General features: G+C 39.3%; 1 protein-coding gene across 3 annotated transcripts in view; it reads left to right on the top strand.

The window, feature by feature from the left end:
• The window catches only part of jph1a (junctophilin 1a), a 39,193-nt gene that overhangs the window by 11,779 nt on the left and 11,932 nt on the right, over positions 1-15,482 (top strand). For all 3 annotated transcript variants that reach the window (XR_013305959.1, XR_013305958.1, XM_077624806.1), the window contains exons 4-5: positions 11,021-11,139; positions 14,691-15,421. Coding sequence is in view for 1 of the 3 variants with exons in the window: in XM_077624806.1 (XP_077480932.1) it covers positions 11,021-11,139; positions 14,691-15,421 (850 nt within the window). In the remaining 2 variants the exon portion in view is untranslated. The remainder of the gene's footprint in view (positions 1-11,020; positions 11,140-14,690; positions 15,422-15,482) is intronic.

Genomic DNA, 15,482 nt, shown 5'->3' on the forward strand with positions numbered 1-15,482 from the left:
TGTTATTCATGCTTATAAACTTCATCTTACTTGCATTTTAAGGGTATTTCCCCTTATTTTCTCATATAATTGTTTACCTTACAGCTCTGCACACTCTCATTGGGTGCTCACATTATATGTGGTCCACCACTTTCTCTTTGCTGAAACAGAATGACCATCCATTTGATTGCACTTTTTGCTCTACAGCCTCTGGTGAAAGGTTAACCAGCAGCTCAGTTCTCCAAAGCATGAACGATATTTATATAAGGCTTATTTTGACCACCAAGTGGTCTACCAAAGGTTAGATTGCTTTGCTTTTGCTACACCTAATGAGAACTCTTCTGGTGGATTTCTTCAGAAATATTATTTTCCACACAAATATTCTCCTTTTTGCTGCATGCACAACTGCAAGCAGGACTGCAACAATTAATTTATTCAAACAGCTCAAATAATGAGCACAAATGTATAAAATACTAATAGAAATCAAATTTTTAAATGGTGTTGCTCACAGTGTTTCTCTTTCGCATTGTGATATAACAAGATATATTGTTATTGTAGTTGAGAAACACAAATAATAAAAATTAAAATGGAATTTAAAATAAGTTGTTTAAAAATATATTAATAAATAGAAGAAAAATAAAACAAATCATCAAATATTAAGTCATTTATAGGGAAAGAAACTACTGAACACATCACAGTGATGTACTATATTTACCAGTGAGTGCAGAAGGGGTCAGAGTAGCTAAAGATAAGAATCAAGAAACGTCACCATAATAACTTTATTATATGCAACTATAAGGGTTTAAAAATGAGCTAAAATAACCAGATTATAAGACAGATAATTTAACAAAAAATATTATTTTGTTTTGCAAGTAAAATCTTTCTGTGCGCTGGAATGTAAAGAACTAAATAAATAACTTTTTTTAACGTACTGTGTCAGTCTGTTTCCAATCTTACACGCACACGCAACCTTTCAGCGTGTGTCAGCACAGTGTGTACTGACTAAATAAGGCAAGGCATCAGTTGACTTATCAGCACCAGCCAGGAATATATACACCACTGATATAAGAGGCCGTCCTGTCTTTCACTATCATCTCTCACAAATGTGATGCACATTACATTATGTGTACTTGCATATTTGGAAAATAAATAACTAAAATTTGATTAATCAGAAACTTAAAAAAAGAGAAATGAAACATTTTGGAGTCTGAAAAAAATGAAAATGGAGCTCAACTTTGTAACCACCCTAATTTCAAATTTTAAAAAATTCTTAGGAAGTATTAGACCAAGGGTCAGACTCGGGTTGGTTCGCGGGCCGTGTTAACGTCAACTTGATTTCATGTGGGCCGGACCATTTTAGATATAATATTTCGATTTTTTTTTTTAATAAATGGATTAAAAGCCCTGAATATTCCATTTTTTATAGATCTAAAACAATGTTTATTTTAGCTTTTTTATATATTTTTAGATTTTATTAAATGATTTTTGAACTAAAAACACAGAAAAACTTGATTAAAACATTACAATTATTGATTTAAAAAGGGGAAAATCAGGAAATTTAATATACATCTATACTCTTCATTTTAATTTGATCCTAAAATAGACAGTCGGCACTCATGATTTACTTTCCCGGGACACACAAAATGATGCGTTGGGCCAGATTTGGCCCCCGGGCCACCATTTTGACACATGTGGTGTAGGAAATTAAGGACACATTTTAAATTTAAAAACAAAATCTATCTGAAAATTGAATAAAACTAATTTAAAAAATCATTGAAAGATGCTTAAAAATTGTGTCAACTTGGTGTATTGGGCGACACATCCTTAAACGATAAATTAGATTTTATGTTTTATAGTAAACCTCCCATGATATATCCCAAACAAATGCAATGTTTACAAATATTACATGATGCTCTTTTACTATCTATCGATCCCAATAGTCCCACAAAGTGACATATTTGCCTATAGTTGTTTAATTTGAAGCAACTGAAATGCAAGACTCTAAAAATAGCCCTATTGGGCACCGATATCAATGCTGAGTATCGTATAGGGACATAACACAAATTTATAGTAATTTTCTGGGAAGATGCATAAGTTGTTGCAAATGTTGAGACATAGCTCTGTCAGTGAAATATTATAAAATTGTTTACTCTAGTAAGGGAAAGCATACAGTATACAAAAGGTTATTCCTTTGGGATAGGTCTGAAGTAACAGTGATGGCATTAGGTTCTACTAACATAGCATTACACTGAGTGCTGTGAGAATGTTCAGAGGGTAGTTTTAAGAGAATGCCGGTGACTCAACGAGCCACACTGGAAGATAATTAGAGGGAGAGTCATATGGAGTCCAAGAGAAAATGTTGTATAATATTCCCTTGAAATTACCATGGCTCTTTTTTAATTTATTTTTGTTTAAAGAAAAAACAGCTTTCCTGAACCTGAGGCAGTGCATTTTGTTATCATCTTAACTCAAAAATTGAAAGAACTGAAAAGTAAGACAGAAGAATAGTCTTCCCTGGATTATCGTGAATTCACTTATCGCGAATTCACTTGTTAGTGATTTTTTTCTGCTATTAATTATTTCAATTTTTTTTCCAAGTTCATAAATATGTTAAAATCCACGCTGAAACTCGCAAGCAGAACCCACTCTTGCTACTAGGACTCAGCACTGAAGAAAAAAAGAGGTAGTTATAATAGGGGTGACCCTACTTTGCGATTTTTTGATTATCGCGGCCATGTTTGGTCTACATCATGTGTCAAAGTGGCGGCCCGGGGGCCAAATCTGGTCCGCCGCATCATTGTGTGTGGCCCGGGAAAGTAAATCATGAGTGCCGACTTTCTGTTTTAGGATCAAATTAAAATGAAGAGTATAGATGTATATTAAATTTCCTGATTTTCCCCCTTTTAAATCAATAATTGTAATTTTTTAATCATTTTTTCTGTGTGCTTAGTTCAAAAATCATTTTGTAAAATCTAAAAATATATTAAAAAAGCTAAAATTAAAATTGTTTTAGATCTATAAAAAACGGAATATTCAGGGCTTTTAATCCAGTTCTTTTAATCCATTTATATAAAACAAATCTAAATGTTATATCTAAAATGGTCCGGCCCACGTGAAATCAAGTTGACGTTAAAGCGGCCCACAAACCAACCCGAGTTGACACCCTTGGACGACAAGGAACCATGATATTCGAGGGATTACTGTACATTTAATTTCTCTAGCATTTCTCTAACAGTGTGGGCAAGTAAAACCTCTAAGCAAAAAAAGTGTTGCATCTAGTGTAATGCACCTAACAGATTCTAATTTTTTATTTGAAGACAATCTTTACGTAAAGTGGTGCGTAAGGGCGAAGAAAGATGGAAAATATGATTGAAGCAAGTCAAAATAACCTAATAATCTTTTTGTTATTTGCCTTTCAAATTAAAACTCCCTTCCCTCCGGTGTCTGTTACATAATACTTTGTATGTTTATTTGTTTGGTCTTTATTTCCACCTGCTCCCATGCTTTTGTTTATCTGTAACCTCTGGATTTGAACGCGGATTTGTCGATTCTGTTCAGCCCCTCTGATTGGCTGGCTCGCAGGCTGCAGCTCCAGATGTTGCGGGATTGGATTATCAGGTCTCTTGCTGCTTCACAGTATTGCTTTTCCACATCCCTATCCCTACGTGCGGCATGTAATCACATACGCAGATTGTTCCCAGCAGGTCATGCGTGCGTGTGCATGCACTGACCATGATTAAAATGTTCCTTAAACTCAAGTGGTTGCCTGGCAATGTGACCTTTACACTTCGAAAAAAGGATGTACCATGTGCACCTTGTTTAGATATAGAAGATCAATGCTTGTGTTGCAAAGGCAGTGTACGACTGACAGTAGGCTGTTGCGTGGGTTTTGTTCATTTGCAAATTCATTAATACACACCAGATGCCTGCTTGGCCTGCTTCCTCAAGTGTTGGTGCTGCTGGTTGCCACGGATACTCCATCACTGTTGTCATTATTGTTGTTCGCCAATCACCGTTTGATGATTTGGTTTGTAAGTAAGCTTTGAATAAATTTGGTCTTGAAGCAGATACACAATCAAGATGAAAAATCACAAACTGTGATACATTAATTTTGATCACAATACTATATTTGTTGAGGTAGCAAAGCATTTCTATTTAGTATGTTTGCCACTCAAAAGTCATTGTTTGGGCAAAAGTGGATGCAAAATTGCCCTCCCAAAAATGTGATTTATACTCCAGTGCAACTTATATATATATATATATATATATATATATATATATATATATATATATATATATATATATATAAGTTGCACTGGAGTATAAATATGTTACTTCTTACTTAATTTTTAATGAGTACACTTCTTTAGCTAATTGTTATTAGTCCTTAACTTAACGTGCATGTGTTTGGAAGGTGAAAAGAAGCTAAGATATGTTAAGAAAACAGCTGTAACAATTTAGCTTTGTATTTATTATTGAGGTATTAATCTGCAGTAGTGTAGAACTACACTGAACTACAGATCAGATTGAAGTGTCATATTCCCATTCGCTTAATTTGTTACAGAGAATGCTCGATATGCTGTAGTACAGTTAGTGAAGGAAAAGTATTTTAAAATTAATATTTCATCATTATCTTTTACTATTTTTTATGCAATAAGTTCCTACTAAAAATTGGGACAATTTAAAAATATATATATTGTATATACATGATAGAAACTAACAAACATTATCTTTCCGAAACTTTCCTTCCTATCCCCTCCAACTTTAGCTTCTTAAACATTATAGCTGCTGTCCTCAGTCTCAGCGCCAAGTTTTTTTTAAAAATAGGTATTGGACTCCACAGTCCTCCTACGACCCGTTTGGTGTTGGTATTGGAGCATTGTGGGGGCTCTGACACTTTATATAACTTAGCATTTGACCAGAACTGCAAGACATTTCTCTCATCTCATCTTATTTTCTGAACCACGTTATCCTCATTAGGGTTGTGAGGGGTGCTGGAGCCAATCCCAGTTGTCTCTGGGCCAGAGGCGGGGGACACCCTGAATCGGTGGCCAGCTGATTGCAGGGCACAAGGAGACGGACAACCATGCATACTCACAACCATACCTAGGGGGAATTTAGAGTGTCCAATCAGCCTAGCATGCATGTTTTTGGAATGTGGGAGGAAACTGGAGTACCCAGAGGAAACCCATGCAGGCCCGGGGAGAACATGCAAACTCCACACAGGTGGACGTGACGTGGATTTGAATATATTCATGTCTCGGGCTGTCATGCCTTGTTGGCAACGTCTGAATATTTTATGCAACCCGAGCCTACATTTTTTTTAGCATTTATTTGCATGTTTGTTTTGTAGAACAGTACTGACTTAAGTCACATGTTGATGATGTATGGGTTACATTCATGCGGATTTGTCTTCAACCTCCACAGGTGTCGCATAGACATCCGATACTTTTTCAGGAATGAGTCCAGGTTGGCTATGAAAAAAATCTGACTCGGCCTGTCCGTACTGCATAATAATTATCTGATATTAATTACATAGTATGTGCAAATAAGGCAGCCCGACTGTTTAGCGCGTCGGCTTCCCAGTTCTGGGGTCGAGGGTTCGATCTTAGGTGGGATTAAGTGGTACAGAAAATAAATGAATGAATGTGGAAATTAATCGCATTTTAAATGTAGTTCTAGATGACTGGATTTCGCGTAATGTGAATGCGTGGGAAAACAAAGCATTTACTGATTACTGTCCTTTTTTTCAAACCGTTGCCTCAAATTGAATCCAGTCATGTTCAGCTTTAGCCATCTACCAGTCTGCCCCACCCCTTTTTGTAAGGTTTAGCCTTCTCTCTACAGTCAGTCCTTTCCACTTCTGTGCTGTCATAAGCTGCATCAGCTGTGCTCATTTTTCACCAGTAGTGTTGACACAAAAAGCAATGTGAATCTGTACTGCTAGCCCCATCCCTCCCCTCGTGAAAGCAAAGGGATCATGTCAGCCGAGAGGTACAGTGTAATCCTATCAACAGCACCCACCGCAATCAGGTGCATGTTCGGTACACGGCCGATTGGTCGCCGGTCTTTTGGTCTCCGATCTTTTGGTCGCCCGGAAGGTTATTGATAATTACCAATTAAATTGTTGCTCAAATTCCCTAAATACAAACTGCGAATTACTACGTAGTCATACTTGATGCCCTAGTAATTATTAGGCTAAAGAAAAGCTCCAAATTTCCCGGACTTTTATTGTTTTTTTGTTGGAGAACTTGTTAAGACCCTGACTGACGTACCTTCTTAAAGGGACAACTCATGTACATACAAACTCTTATACACTCACATGTCGACTCAGTGAAACTGCTCATGGCCATTGTTGGCTTTTATTGATGCGTAGACCGTGTTGTTTTACCTTGTTTTGTCGTTGGTCTTTTGGTCGTCATTTTTTTGGTCGCCGGTCTTTTGGTCGTCGGTCTTTTGGTCGCCGGTCTTTTGGTCGCCCGTTGTCGCGGTCGGGGCGACCAAAAGACCGGCGACCAAAAGACGGCGACCAAAAGACCGGCGACCAATCGACCGCACACGGCATGGTTCGCGAGCCTTAAACATCTGCAAATGTGCCATGCAAATACATGCACATTACGCTTGATTTGAGAGCATCGTCATGTGCAGACATTTTTATGATTGCCGTCATAAATCCTTCTTTAATAGTTGCATGGAGGGTTTTGTATTTGGTACACATTTAAAGCCTATTTAGTAAAAGTATGAACTTGTTACAGGTCTATTAGTCAATATACAAAAACGTCCGTGCCTCATTTTATTTCACACAACTCATGCTGTCTCCTATTTCAAGTGAAGTCACCTTATCGTCTTATAACAACTCTCGTCTTACCCAGTTAAATGTCTCATTTTACACTAATCAGCTCATGAGCCCCCCGTGTGGGATATTATCACAGGAATAAATTAGAAATCATTTGAGAGCTGTTTTTGCTCATCTCAAATAGATTTAGTTGTGCTTCACGAATATTGGATTAGCATGAGATAAACTTTAATAACAAGTGTTGATAGATACAAGCGAGGGCAAAGACTTGGATTGATGATTTAGTACTCAGGGTTCCAATCATGCTGAGCCAATAACACACTAGTGACTGCTGCTCGCTCTTTGGGAAAACAGATTTGTCATCCTCCTGTATTTGTAGCATTTGAAATGGATGATGAATACAGATTCCAGTTTCCCGCTCAGTATATCGTTTTCGTCAAGGTTTGGAATACCCTTTCACTGTTTTTCATTCCAATGGAGCTTCTCAAGTGGCACTTGTGCTTGAAATCTGACCTAACATTGAACAGTATTTAAAAAAAGTATTTAAAAAAAATCCTATATCTCATATGATGAAAGAGATTGATGGAGGATAACGAGAGCTTTTCGAGAGCTGATTTGTACCGCGGTCCAGGTCAAGACTCATCTTCTAGCTTATTATACACTGGACCAGTCAGCATTCCACTCATCATCCCTGGACAGAGGGGAGATATGTGGCGAAGAAAATGAGATGGTCGGGGTTTGGGGTGGGGGATCGGGGGGTAAACTGTGTCAGCATGTGTATGAGAAGGTGCATCCCCACATAGAACATAGCCCAGTTGATGAGTGATGGACTGAAGCTTAATGACAAGCACACTCATTGGGGCCACTTAAATATTTATGGAGGAATGCTCTGAGCAAGGACTGAAATGTAAGCGTAGAATAAAATTAGAAATGCTCAGTGTGCCTGTGTGGGAGCGTGCTCATGTGTCTCGTGCGTGTGGGACTAATATTGTACCTTCATTTGCTTGCTCCCAACACCAGTGTATAATCAGGGAGTGCAGTGTGCCTGTAGGGTCCAAAAAGACTTATGAACAGCTGGTGCTTTATGTGCAGAAGCAAGCTGTTCTCAGAATTCCAAGTGAATACAAATATATACAGGTTTCTATTTACATACCTGTCAATCTCTGCCGATAACTGCCCTTATAAATGATTATGATTCCCCTTACAAACCCCCCAAAAACCTTACAAACACCGTACGACTCGTACATTTTGACCTACTGTATCTTCATGTTCAGATATACAGTTGTCAGACCAATTTCTCATCAGATCAATAGCTCTTGACATAATTCAAAGAGTGTCCTTAATGCTATGATTAACTTAGATCTGAAATAAAAAAAAATAGAGAACTAAATTGTCGACTATTTAAAAAAAATATTGTCACTTACTCAACTCAGCCAATGATACACCTAACCACGTCACCATCTCCGAACTCAAGTGCTCATGTTTTCTCACCTTCTCTTTCACTCTCTTCTTCTGTGCCTTCAATTTTTCTCTGCCTGTCACCTCCCACCCGCAGACATCCTGTCTAGGAACAGTCTGTGTCGTTTCCGGGACTTGCTAAGCACTCTACCTAAAGGGAACTATTCCAATCCTGTATGACTATCACCACCATGCTGTTTACACTCAGTGTATTCAGTTCTGCACTTTATTCAGTTGCACATTTCACACATTTCAGAAATAGACCTTCGCAAGTCCTTGCGCTCGTATTTGTGGCAGCATGTCTATGGTCTACACGTGATATAACTTTAATACTGAGTAGCAATTCAATAGTAAAATGTTGATAGTCGGGGTGGAACTGCATTTGAGAAAAAAATAGATGCTTATGCAATAAATTACCATAATTTCCAAACTATAAGGTGTATCTAAACCAAGGGTGTCAGACTCAGGTTGGTTCGCGGGCCGCGTTAACGTCAACTCCATTTTATGTGGGCCGGACCATTTTAGATATAATATTTAGATTTTTTTTCATAAATGGATTAAAAGAACTGGATTAAAAGCCCTGAATATTCAGTTTTTTATAAATCTAAAACAATGTTTATTTTAGCTTTTTTAAATATATTTTTAGATTTTACAAAATGATTTTTGAAATAAAAACACAGAAAAAAATTATTAAAAAAATTACCATTATTGATTTAAAAGGGGGAAAATCAGGAAATTTAATATACATCTATACTCATCATTTTAATTTGATCCTAAAACAGAAAGTTGGCACTCATGATTTACTTTCCCGGGCCACACAAAATGATGCGGCGGGCCAGATTTGGCCCCCGGGCCGCCACTTTGACACGTGATCTAAACTAAAAGATTTTCTGAAACACTACGTATATCTTTCCCCTGCCAGTGTTTCCCAGCTTTGCTACATGCTTTACAGCAACAATAAAAATCACTGCATGTTAAATAGGCCGGTGACTCAAAAGGTGCTAAATTCCCAGTGAATTTTTATTTTTAAATTGTCATCTGCAGTCACTGAGTGACCAGGTTGTCAAGAGACTGTGCAGGCTGCATGTAAATGCAACCACAGCATGTCCTGTCTCTGTGTCATACACTAACTTTTTGGGGGGGTGGAGGAAACCATGCGGTTGGCATGTAGCTTCTCAAGTTTTTTTAACAAAGAGCTTCTCACAGACAGGACATCCCTCAGTGCAACATGTCTGGAATAGAGTTAAGGTCACTCTGACCAAAAGATTGACACACTGCCTGATTACGTTCCCTTTTGGGGGAATTTAAAGGATATATGTGCTTTATTTTTTTATATTTGCCTATTGGTGAAGCGCTGTTAAGATACTCATGTTGCAATACCTTTAACTGCTATTACTAAACTTGTCTTATTGCCAAAAAATAATACTCTTCCTCCATTTTGGCATAAGCATAGTAGAACACAAGCTAGGTTTATGTGATGGTTTTAGCCTAAGGATTTGTGATCACTTTTTAGTGTTGGCAGTTGGATAGATTTCCATTTTTTCCCCTTCCGTTAATGCCCATGCTAGAACATTTAGGAATTTATTACATGTTCAGCACATGCTTACTGGATTATGGTTGGAGCATTTACTCCATTTTGAAAAAAAAAATCTGGTTCTGGATTTGAGATTTAAACACAAGGGGTTATGTTAGAATCCCGAAAAGCGATATATAGGGCAAAGATGGATTGCAAAAATGTGTATAACAAACTGAAGGGCAGGCTATTTTGCAAAAATACAATGTACTCAGCATACATCTTTTATAGATAACAGCGTAAATTTAATGTTTTTAGATTATGGCGTTCCGGCTCTATGTAGTCAGGCTCACTTCTACGCACAGATCAGGCTCTGGTACCATTCTTCTCAAGGCGGGTTGGACACTCTTCCACTCCACCAAGGCTGCCCTATGTCACCAATTCTGTTCATAACTTTTATGGACAGAATATCTAGACGTAGCCGTAGCGTTGAGGGGGAGCAGTTTGGTGGCCTCAGTCTTGCATCCCTGCTTTTTGCAGATGATGTGGTTCTGTTGGCTTCTTCAGGCCGCGATCTCCAACTCTCACTGGAACGATTCGCAACAGAGTATAAAGCGGTCGGAATGAGAATCAGTTTTAAAAAGGTGAAGGTCTCTATTTTCCGGACGATCTACCTTCCTGCCCTCATCTATGGTCACAAGCTGTGGATCGTGACGGAAAGAACAAGATCCCAGATAGAAGTGGCTGAAATGAGTTTCATCCACTGGGTGTCCAGACTCTCCCTTGTAGAGATAAGGTTAGAAGCTCGGTCATCCGGGAAGGGCTCGGAGTAGAGCCACTGCTCCTTCGGATCGAGAGAAGCCAGATGAGTTGGCTCGGGCATCTGATTAGGATGCCTCCTGGACGCCTCCCTGGTGAGGTGTACCGGGCATATCCGACCGGGAGGAGGGCACGGGGTCGACCTAGGACTATGTCTCATGGCTGGCTCGAGAACAGCTTGGGATCCTTCCGAAAGAGCTATATATAATTGCTGGGAAGAGGAAAATCTGGGCTTCCTTGCTGAAGCTTCTACCCCTGCGAGCTGACCTCGGATAAGCAGGGGAAGATGAAGATCAACCTGGCACCTTATTCCACTGAACTCACTGGGGATTTGAGAGTGAAATTGTTGTTCTACATGTGCCCAGGTCAAAGGGAGTGATGCACTCACTTTTGTGATTTGAAAAAGTTTTTGATTACTGGTTATTTTACGACAATCCAATTTCTTTTCCTTATAGGACGGCCCACGCCAGGACTAAGAGCGAGGCTGCAGACCAGGCAGCCATATCTGCAGTGCAAGATGCCGAGATCGCCAGAGCGGTTGCACGGGAGCTTGCTCCTAATTTCTACCAACCAGGTGACTGTTAACAGCATCATTTGGGTTTATTTTCTTGTCCTTTTCTGCTTACTTTAAATTTGAGTACATACATATACTCTCCCAGCCATTTTGTCCAGAAATAAGCTGAAAATGTTCAAACTTTATTATAGTAAAGGGGTCATTGAGGTAATCGGCAGAAGAATGAATACAAGTAGGAACACGCTCCTTGTGATTAACACTTTCCAAAAAATGTTCTTCATTTATATTTAGAGTGATTTTTTTTTAGATGGGTGCATGTAGAGGGCATAAAAGTGTCAGCTGCTAAGCTAAAGTACTGAAATGGCAAACAAAAAGTATTGAGGAGGGTTTCAGATGTTACACAATGTAGGCTCTGTGTTTGAGCCAAAGACAAAGCTGTATTGGGAGCTTTGTGTATGCTTTCTAAGGCCTGTTCTTAAAAGCTAGTGGACTAGTTACTTCAGCCTAAGTGATAAAACTGAGCTGAGAACCAATACAAATACTATATGTTGAATTTTTTAATATGTATTTATCCGCACTGCATATAGATATTAAGGCAATCATTTAGTTACTATCTTTATGTCATGTCTGTGATTAAACTGGTCACCAGTCAGCTGTTGAACACAGACAGAGAGACAACCATTTGCATTCACAACCATACCGCCACCGAGCAGGAATCGATCGCTCACACAAGTCAGGCGAGTGAATCACTAAACCATCAGGTGGCTACCAATAAGATTATAATGTGAATGTTTACCAGAAGTGACCAGTGTTTCTATTTTAAGATATCTATGCCCTGTTGTATGGAGAAGTAAAAAGCAGACCCATTCATTATACAGTGTCTGTATAGTAGTTGTGTTGTCTGATGTGTACAGCAAGGCGTGTCTCCCTCACTCCCACTGAGAAGTATATTTAGGCCTTTGAGCTGCATGACCTTGGGCCTTTGCCAGAAGGCACCACAAAATAGTGAGTGACCAACACATAAACAATGGTACTCATTCGAGCGTGTTCCCTTCACTAAGCCATAGAGATGCTCTACTTTGGCCACAAACACTGTGAAGACATTAGCTGTGTTGTGGAAACTGGTGGTCATGCCACGACCGCAGAAAGTGAACCACACAAGTCCGAGCAGAGGGTGCCCTTGCCTTTTAAGTAACATAAATGACGGCGCTGACAATGTCATGACCCTAATTTGCAGGGAATGGCAACATCCAAATTGAACCAGAATGCTGTTCTTTTTTGCTCTTGGATCAATTTGTCCTTTGGCTGCATGTTTGAGTGCAAACAGATACCCCTATGTTATGGTTAAATGAAAACCACCTCTAAGATAACTGTGGCCAAGCAAGTAGAAGCCAGTAAATGTTCACTGTTTGTTTTCAGCCTTTTATTGTCACCACTATCTCAGGACAAGCTTTTTTTAATGGACAATTGTCACATTAAAAGAAGGAAACCCACACTAATAGTTTGAACGTGAATAACCTTGTCCGCTTGTATCCATTTTTAAACTAAAATGACTCCAAAAGGCTTAAAAATCCTCATTTGTATTCGCTCTAAACGATATACCTCTTACATTCAGGTAATTACATGCTATTGTTAAAATTCATGCATTAATTACACTTTGTGCTCATTAAAAGACTCTGACATTTATATTAATGAAAAATTAAGAGCTGTAGTTAATGCTTTTATGATGCATGGGCCTTTCACTAAATTTCCTTTTTTTTTTTTGTTTAAGGATAATACACAACAGAAGTGTTGTATTGGGCAAATTAAAGTCATGAAAGGTGTGTCACGTGTTTGAATACTACCACAATCTTCCATTTAATCTTTTATGTAGGTAATGGCTACCTTGTTGTGGAAATACTCTCACTTGTCCCGATCCATCAGCTTTTAATGATAAATCCTCTTGGGTAGCAACCAGGGCTCTAAACCCCTTGTTGTTTGTAATTGACATTTCAGACTCATAGCAGATTATCACCCACATTGGGACTATGCACATCAAAAGGGAAAACGGGGTCACGGGGAACCGAACCCTAACCTTTATGATTGGTTCACACGCAGCACCCTGGAGGGAAGCAATGAGGGTCGGGGTGGGCGTGGCCCCTTCTGGTGACGTTAATTGGGCTATATTTGTTGCCAAAGTGTGCTCACCGCCGTCTGATGGATACATAGCTGGCATCCTTGTGCGCTCTAGAGGGGTGTAAAACGCCCCCACCCCACTGTGGCTGACGCGGCGCAGCTGTCCCTTCCTTCAGCCAGTCACCACCTTGTTTGACCTCGTCAAGGTACACTCAAGACCTGTCAGGTGGAAAGATGAAAGCTGGTAGTGGATATACTATAAGATGCTGGGTTTTTTTCGGTCTTAGTAGCAGGTGTCATAGTCCAATTGGATTCAAGTTGACTTTAAAGAATGGCACGTTGAAACTGAAATATTGTTACATATTCAGGGGAAGGAAAATTCGGATGATCATAGCTCACTTCGGGTCGGTATTGCCAAGTGAGACATTGGAGACATTGGTTCGTCTTCATAACGGATGCATCTCGATATAATTAGAATATCATGGTTCCATTTTTTTCTAAAGTAAAATACTTCAAACCTTACTTTCTTGCAATTTAGAGGGTTATGGCTAACCGATTATGAAAGTTCATAATTAAGTGTTTTGAATCATTTTAATTTTGAGGAAAACAAGTGCAATGATAGGCTTCTAGGTGTCACACCCTAATCAGGTAAATAACTCAAAACATCAAAAATGTCCTCAGCCCTTTATTTGTCACTCATTTATAGTCAGGCAGCTAAACAAACATGGGGATGACGATGTCCAGTTGCCTTTGCTAAAGAAGGTGTTTGTTCATAAAAGGCCGTAGCCAAGCATATTGACGGAACGAGCATAAAAAGTGCAACTGCAACACGCATAACCACAGATTTGTGAGGATTGCACATTTTCAAAAGCATGATTTTCCACACATGATGCTGCACATTTACATTCTTAATTGAAAACAAACTAAAAATCAATTATAGTATTATTTATATGAAATGGCGCATCAGTCAGAACGATTGTAGTTACTGTCGTATAGTCAGTCTATCATTATACTCATTATGTAATTATTTTAATGTAATTGACTTTGTTTCATTCACATGGTTAAACAAAAATATTGTTTCACTGTGATAATGTTTATCCACAATTTTCAACTCACAGTTGAGCTTACAGAAGTAGTTAGATAAGAGGCCACTGCTCTCTCAGTGTGAGTTCTTGGCCACTAGATAACGTCTTTTAAAATAGAATTGGAACGTGTTCAAGGTTTGGTTTTATCCCAAGCCATCAGCGAAGACTTGTGATTTTATTTTTCATATTTTATTGGCGGTACTGTTTTTTTTTTTAGATCCGCAATCTATGGAGGATAAAATAGCAGTACGGGAACTAAACCTGCATGGAATTAGACAACGACACCATTTTTCACTCTCCATTCTTTATCATATTTACATGTGATTAGCATTGGCATATACTCCACCATATACTGTACATTATATGTTTTGATTATGTGAGATACTTAGTTACCTCCATCATTTTTTACAGGGCCTGACTACGTGAAACAGCAGTTTAAAGAGCCTGTAGAAATTAAAGAGGTCCCTGTTGTAAAGAAAGACGAGTCGCCAAGTGATTCTCCCCATTTTTACCGCAAAGGCACAACCCCTCCCCATTCTCCATTGAATAGCCCTGTGGGCTCTCCTCCTCACTCACCTCACTCCAGTAAGAAAAAAGGCCACCATCTTGCCAATCACAACAGCCGCAAAACCAGCAAAGAGGAGCAGCCTTCCCGTAAAACAAGCAAGGAGGAGAAAACCACTCATAAAACCAGCAAAGATGAACGTTCGAGCAGGAAGACAAACAAAGAGGAAAGGATGCCCGTCCTCGATGGCCCCAAAGCTACTCCTATGCACATCGAGGCTCCCCATAAACCTGCTAAACCTCAACAGCCGAGCCCTCCGCCTGATGTCCTCACACCTTCTCTCGCGGCCCCAGTCAACGGCCAGCTTCACACAGAGTACCACAGTTACTACGTCAAGGCACCTGTAAAGGGCCCTCCACCGCCTGACCCAGAGGAAGACCCTGAGGAAGAACCTAGTGCCCTGGCCTTGGCACGCCTACCACCACAGTCCAGGTCAGCTAACACCCCGACCCCGAAACCAGCCTCCATACGGGAAAGCAAGAGCGACACAAAACTCAGGAAGCAAGATTCTCTAAAGCCAAAGAGCCTCGCAGATACAAAGAAAGCAAGTATGGAGGTTGCAGAAACCAATGAGACGGTGAGTGTTCCCGTTTGTAGCGGTAGGATACATACCATCGAACTCAGATAATACATATTGG

Source organism: Stigmatopora argus, chromosome 17 (genome assembly GCF_051989625.1).
Source record: "Stigmatopora argus isolate UIUO_Sarg chromosome 17, RoL_Sarg_1.0, whole genome shotgun sequence".
Classification (NCBI taxonomy): Eukaryota; Metazoa; Chordata; class Actinopteri; order Syngnathiformes; family Syngnathidae; genus Stigmatopora; species Stigmatopora argus.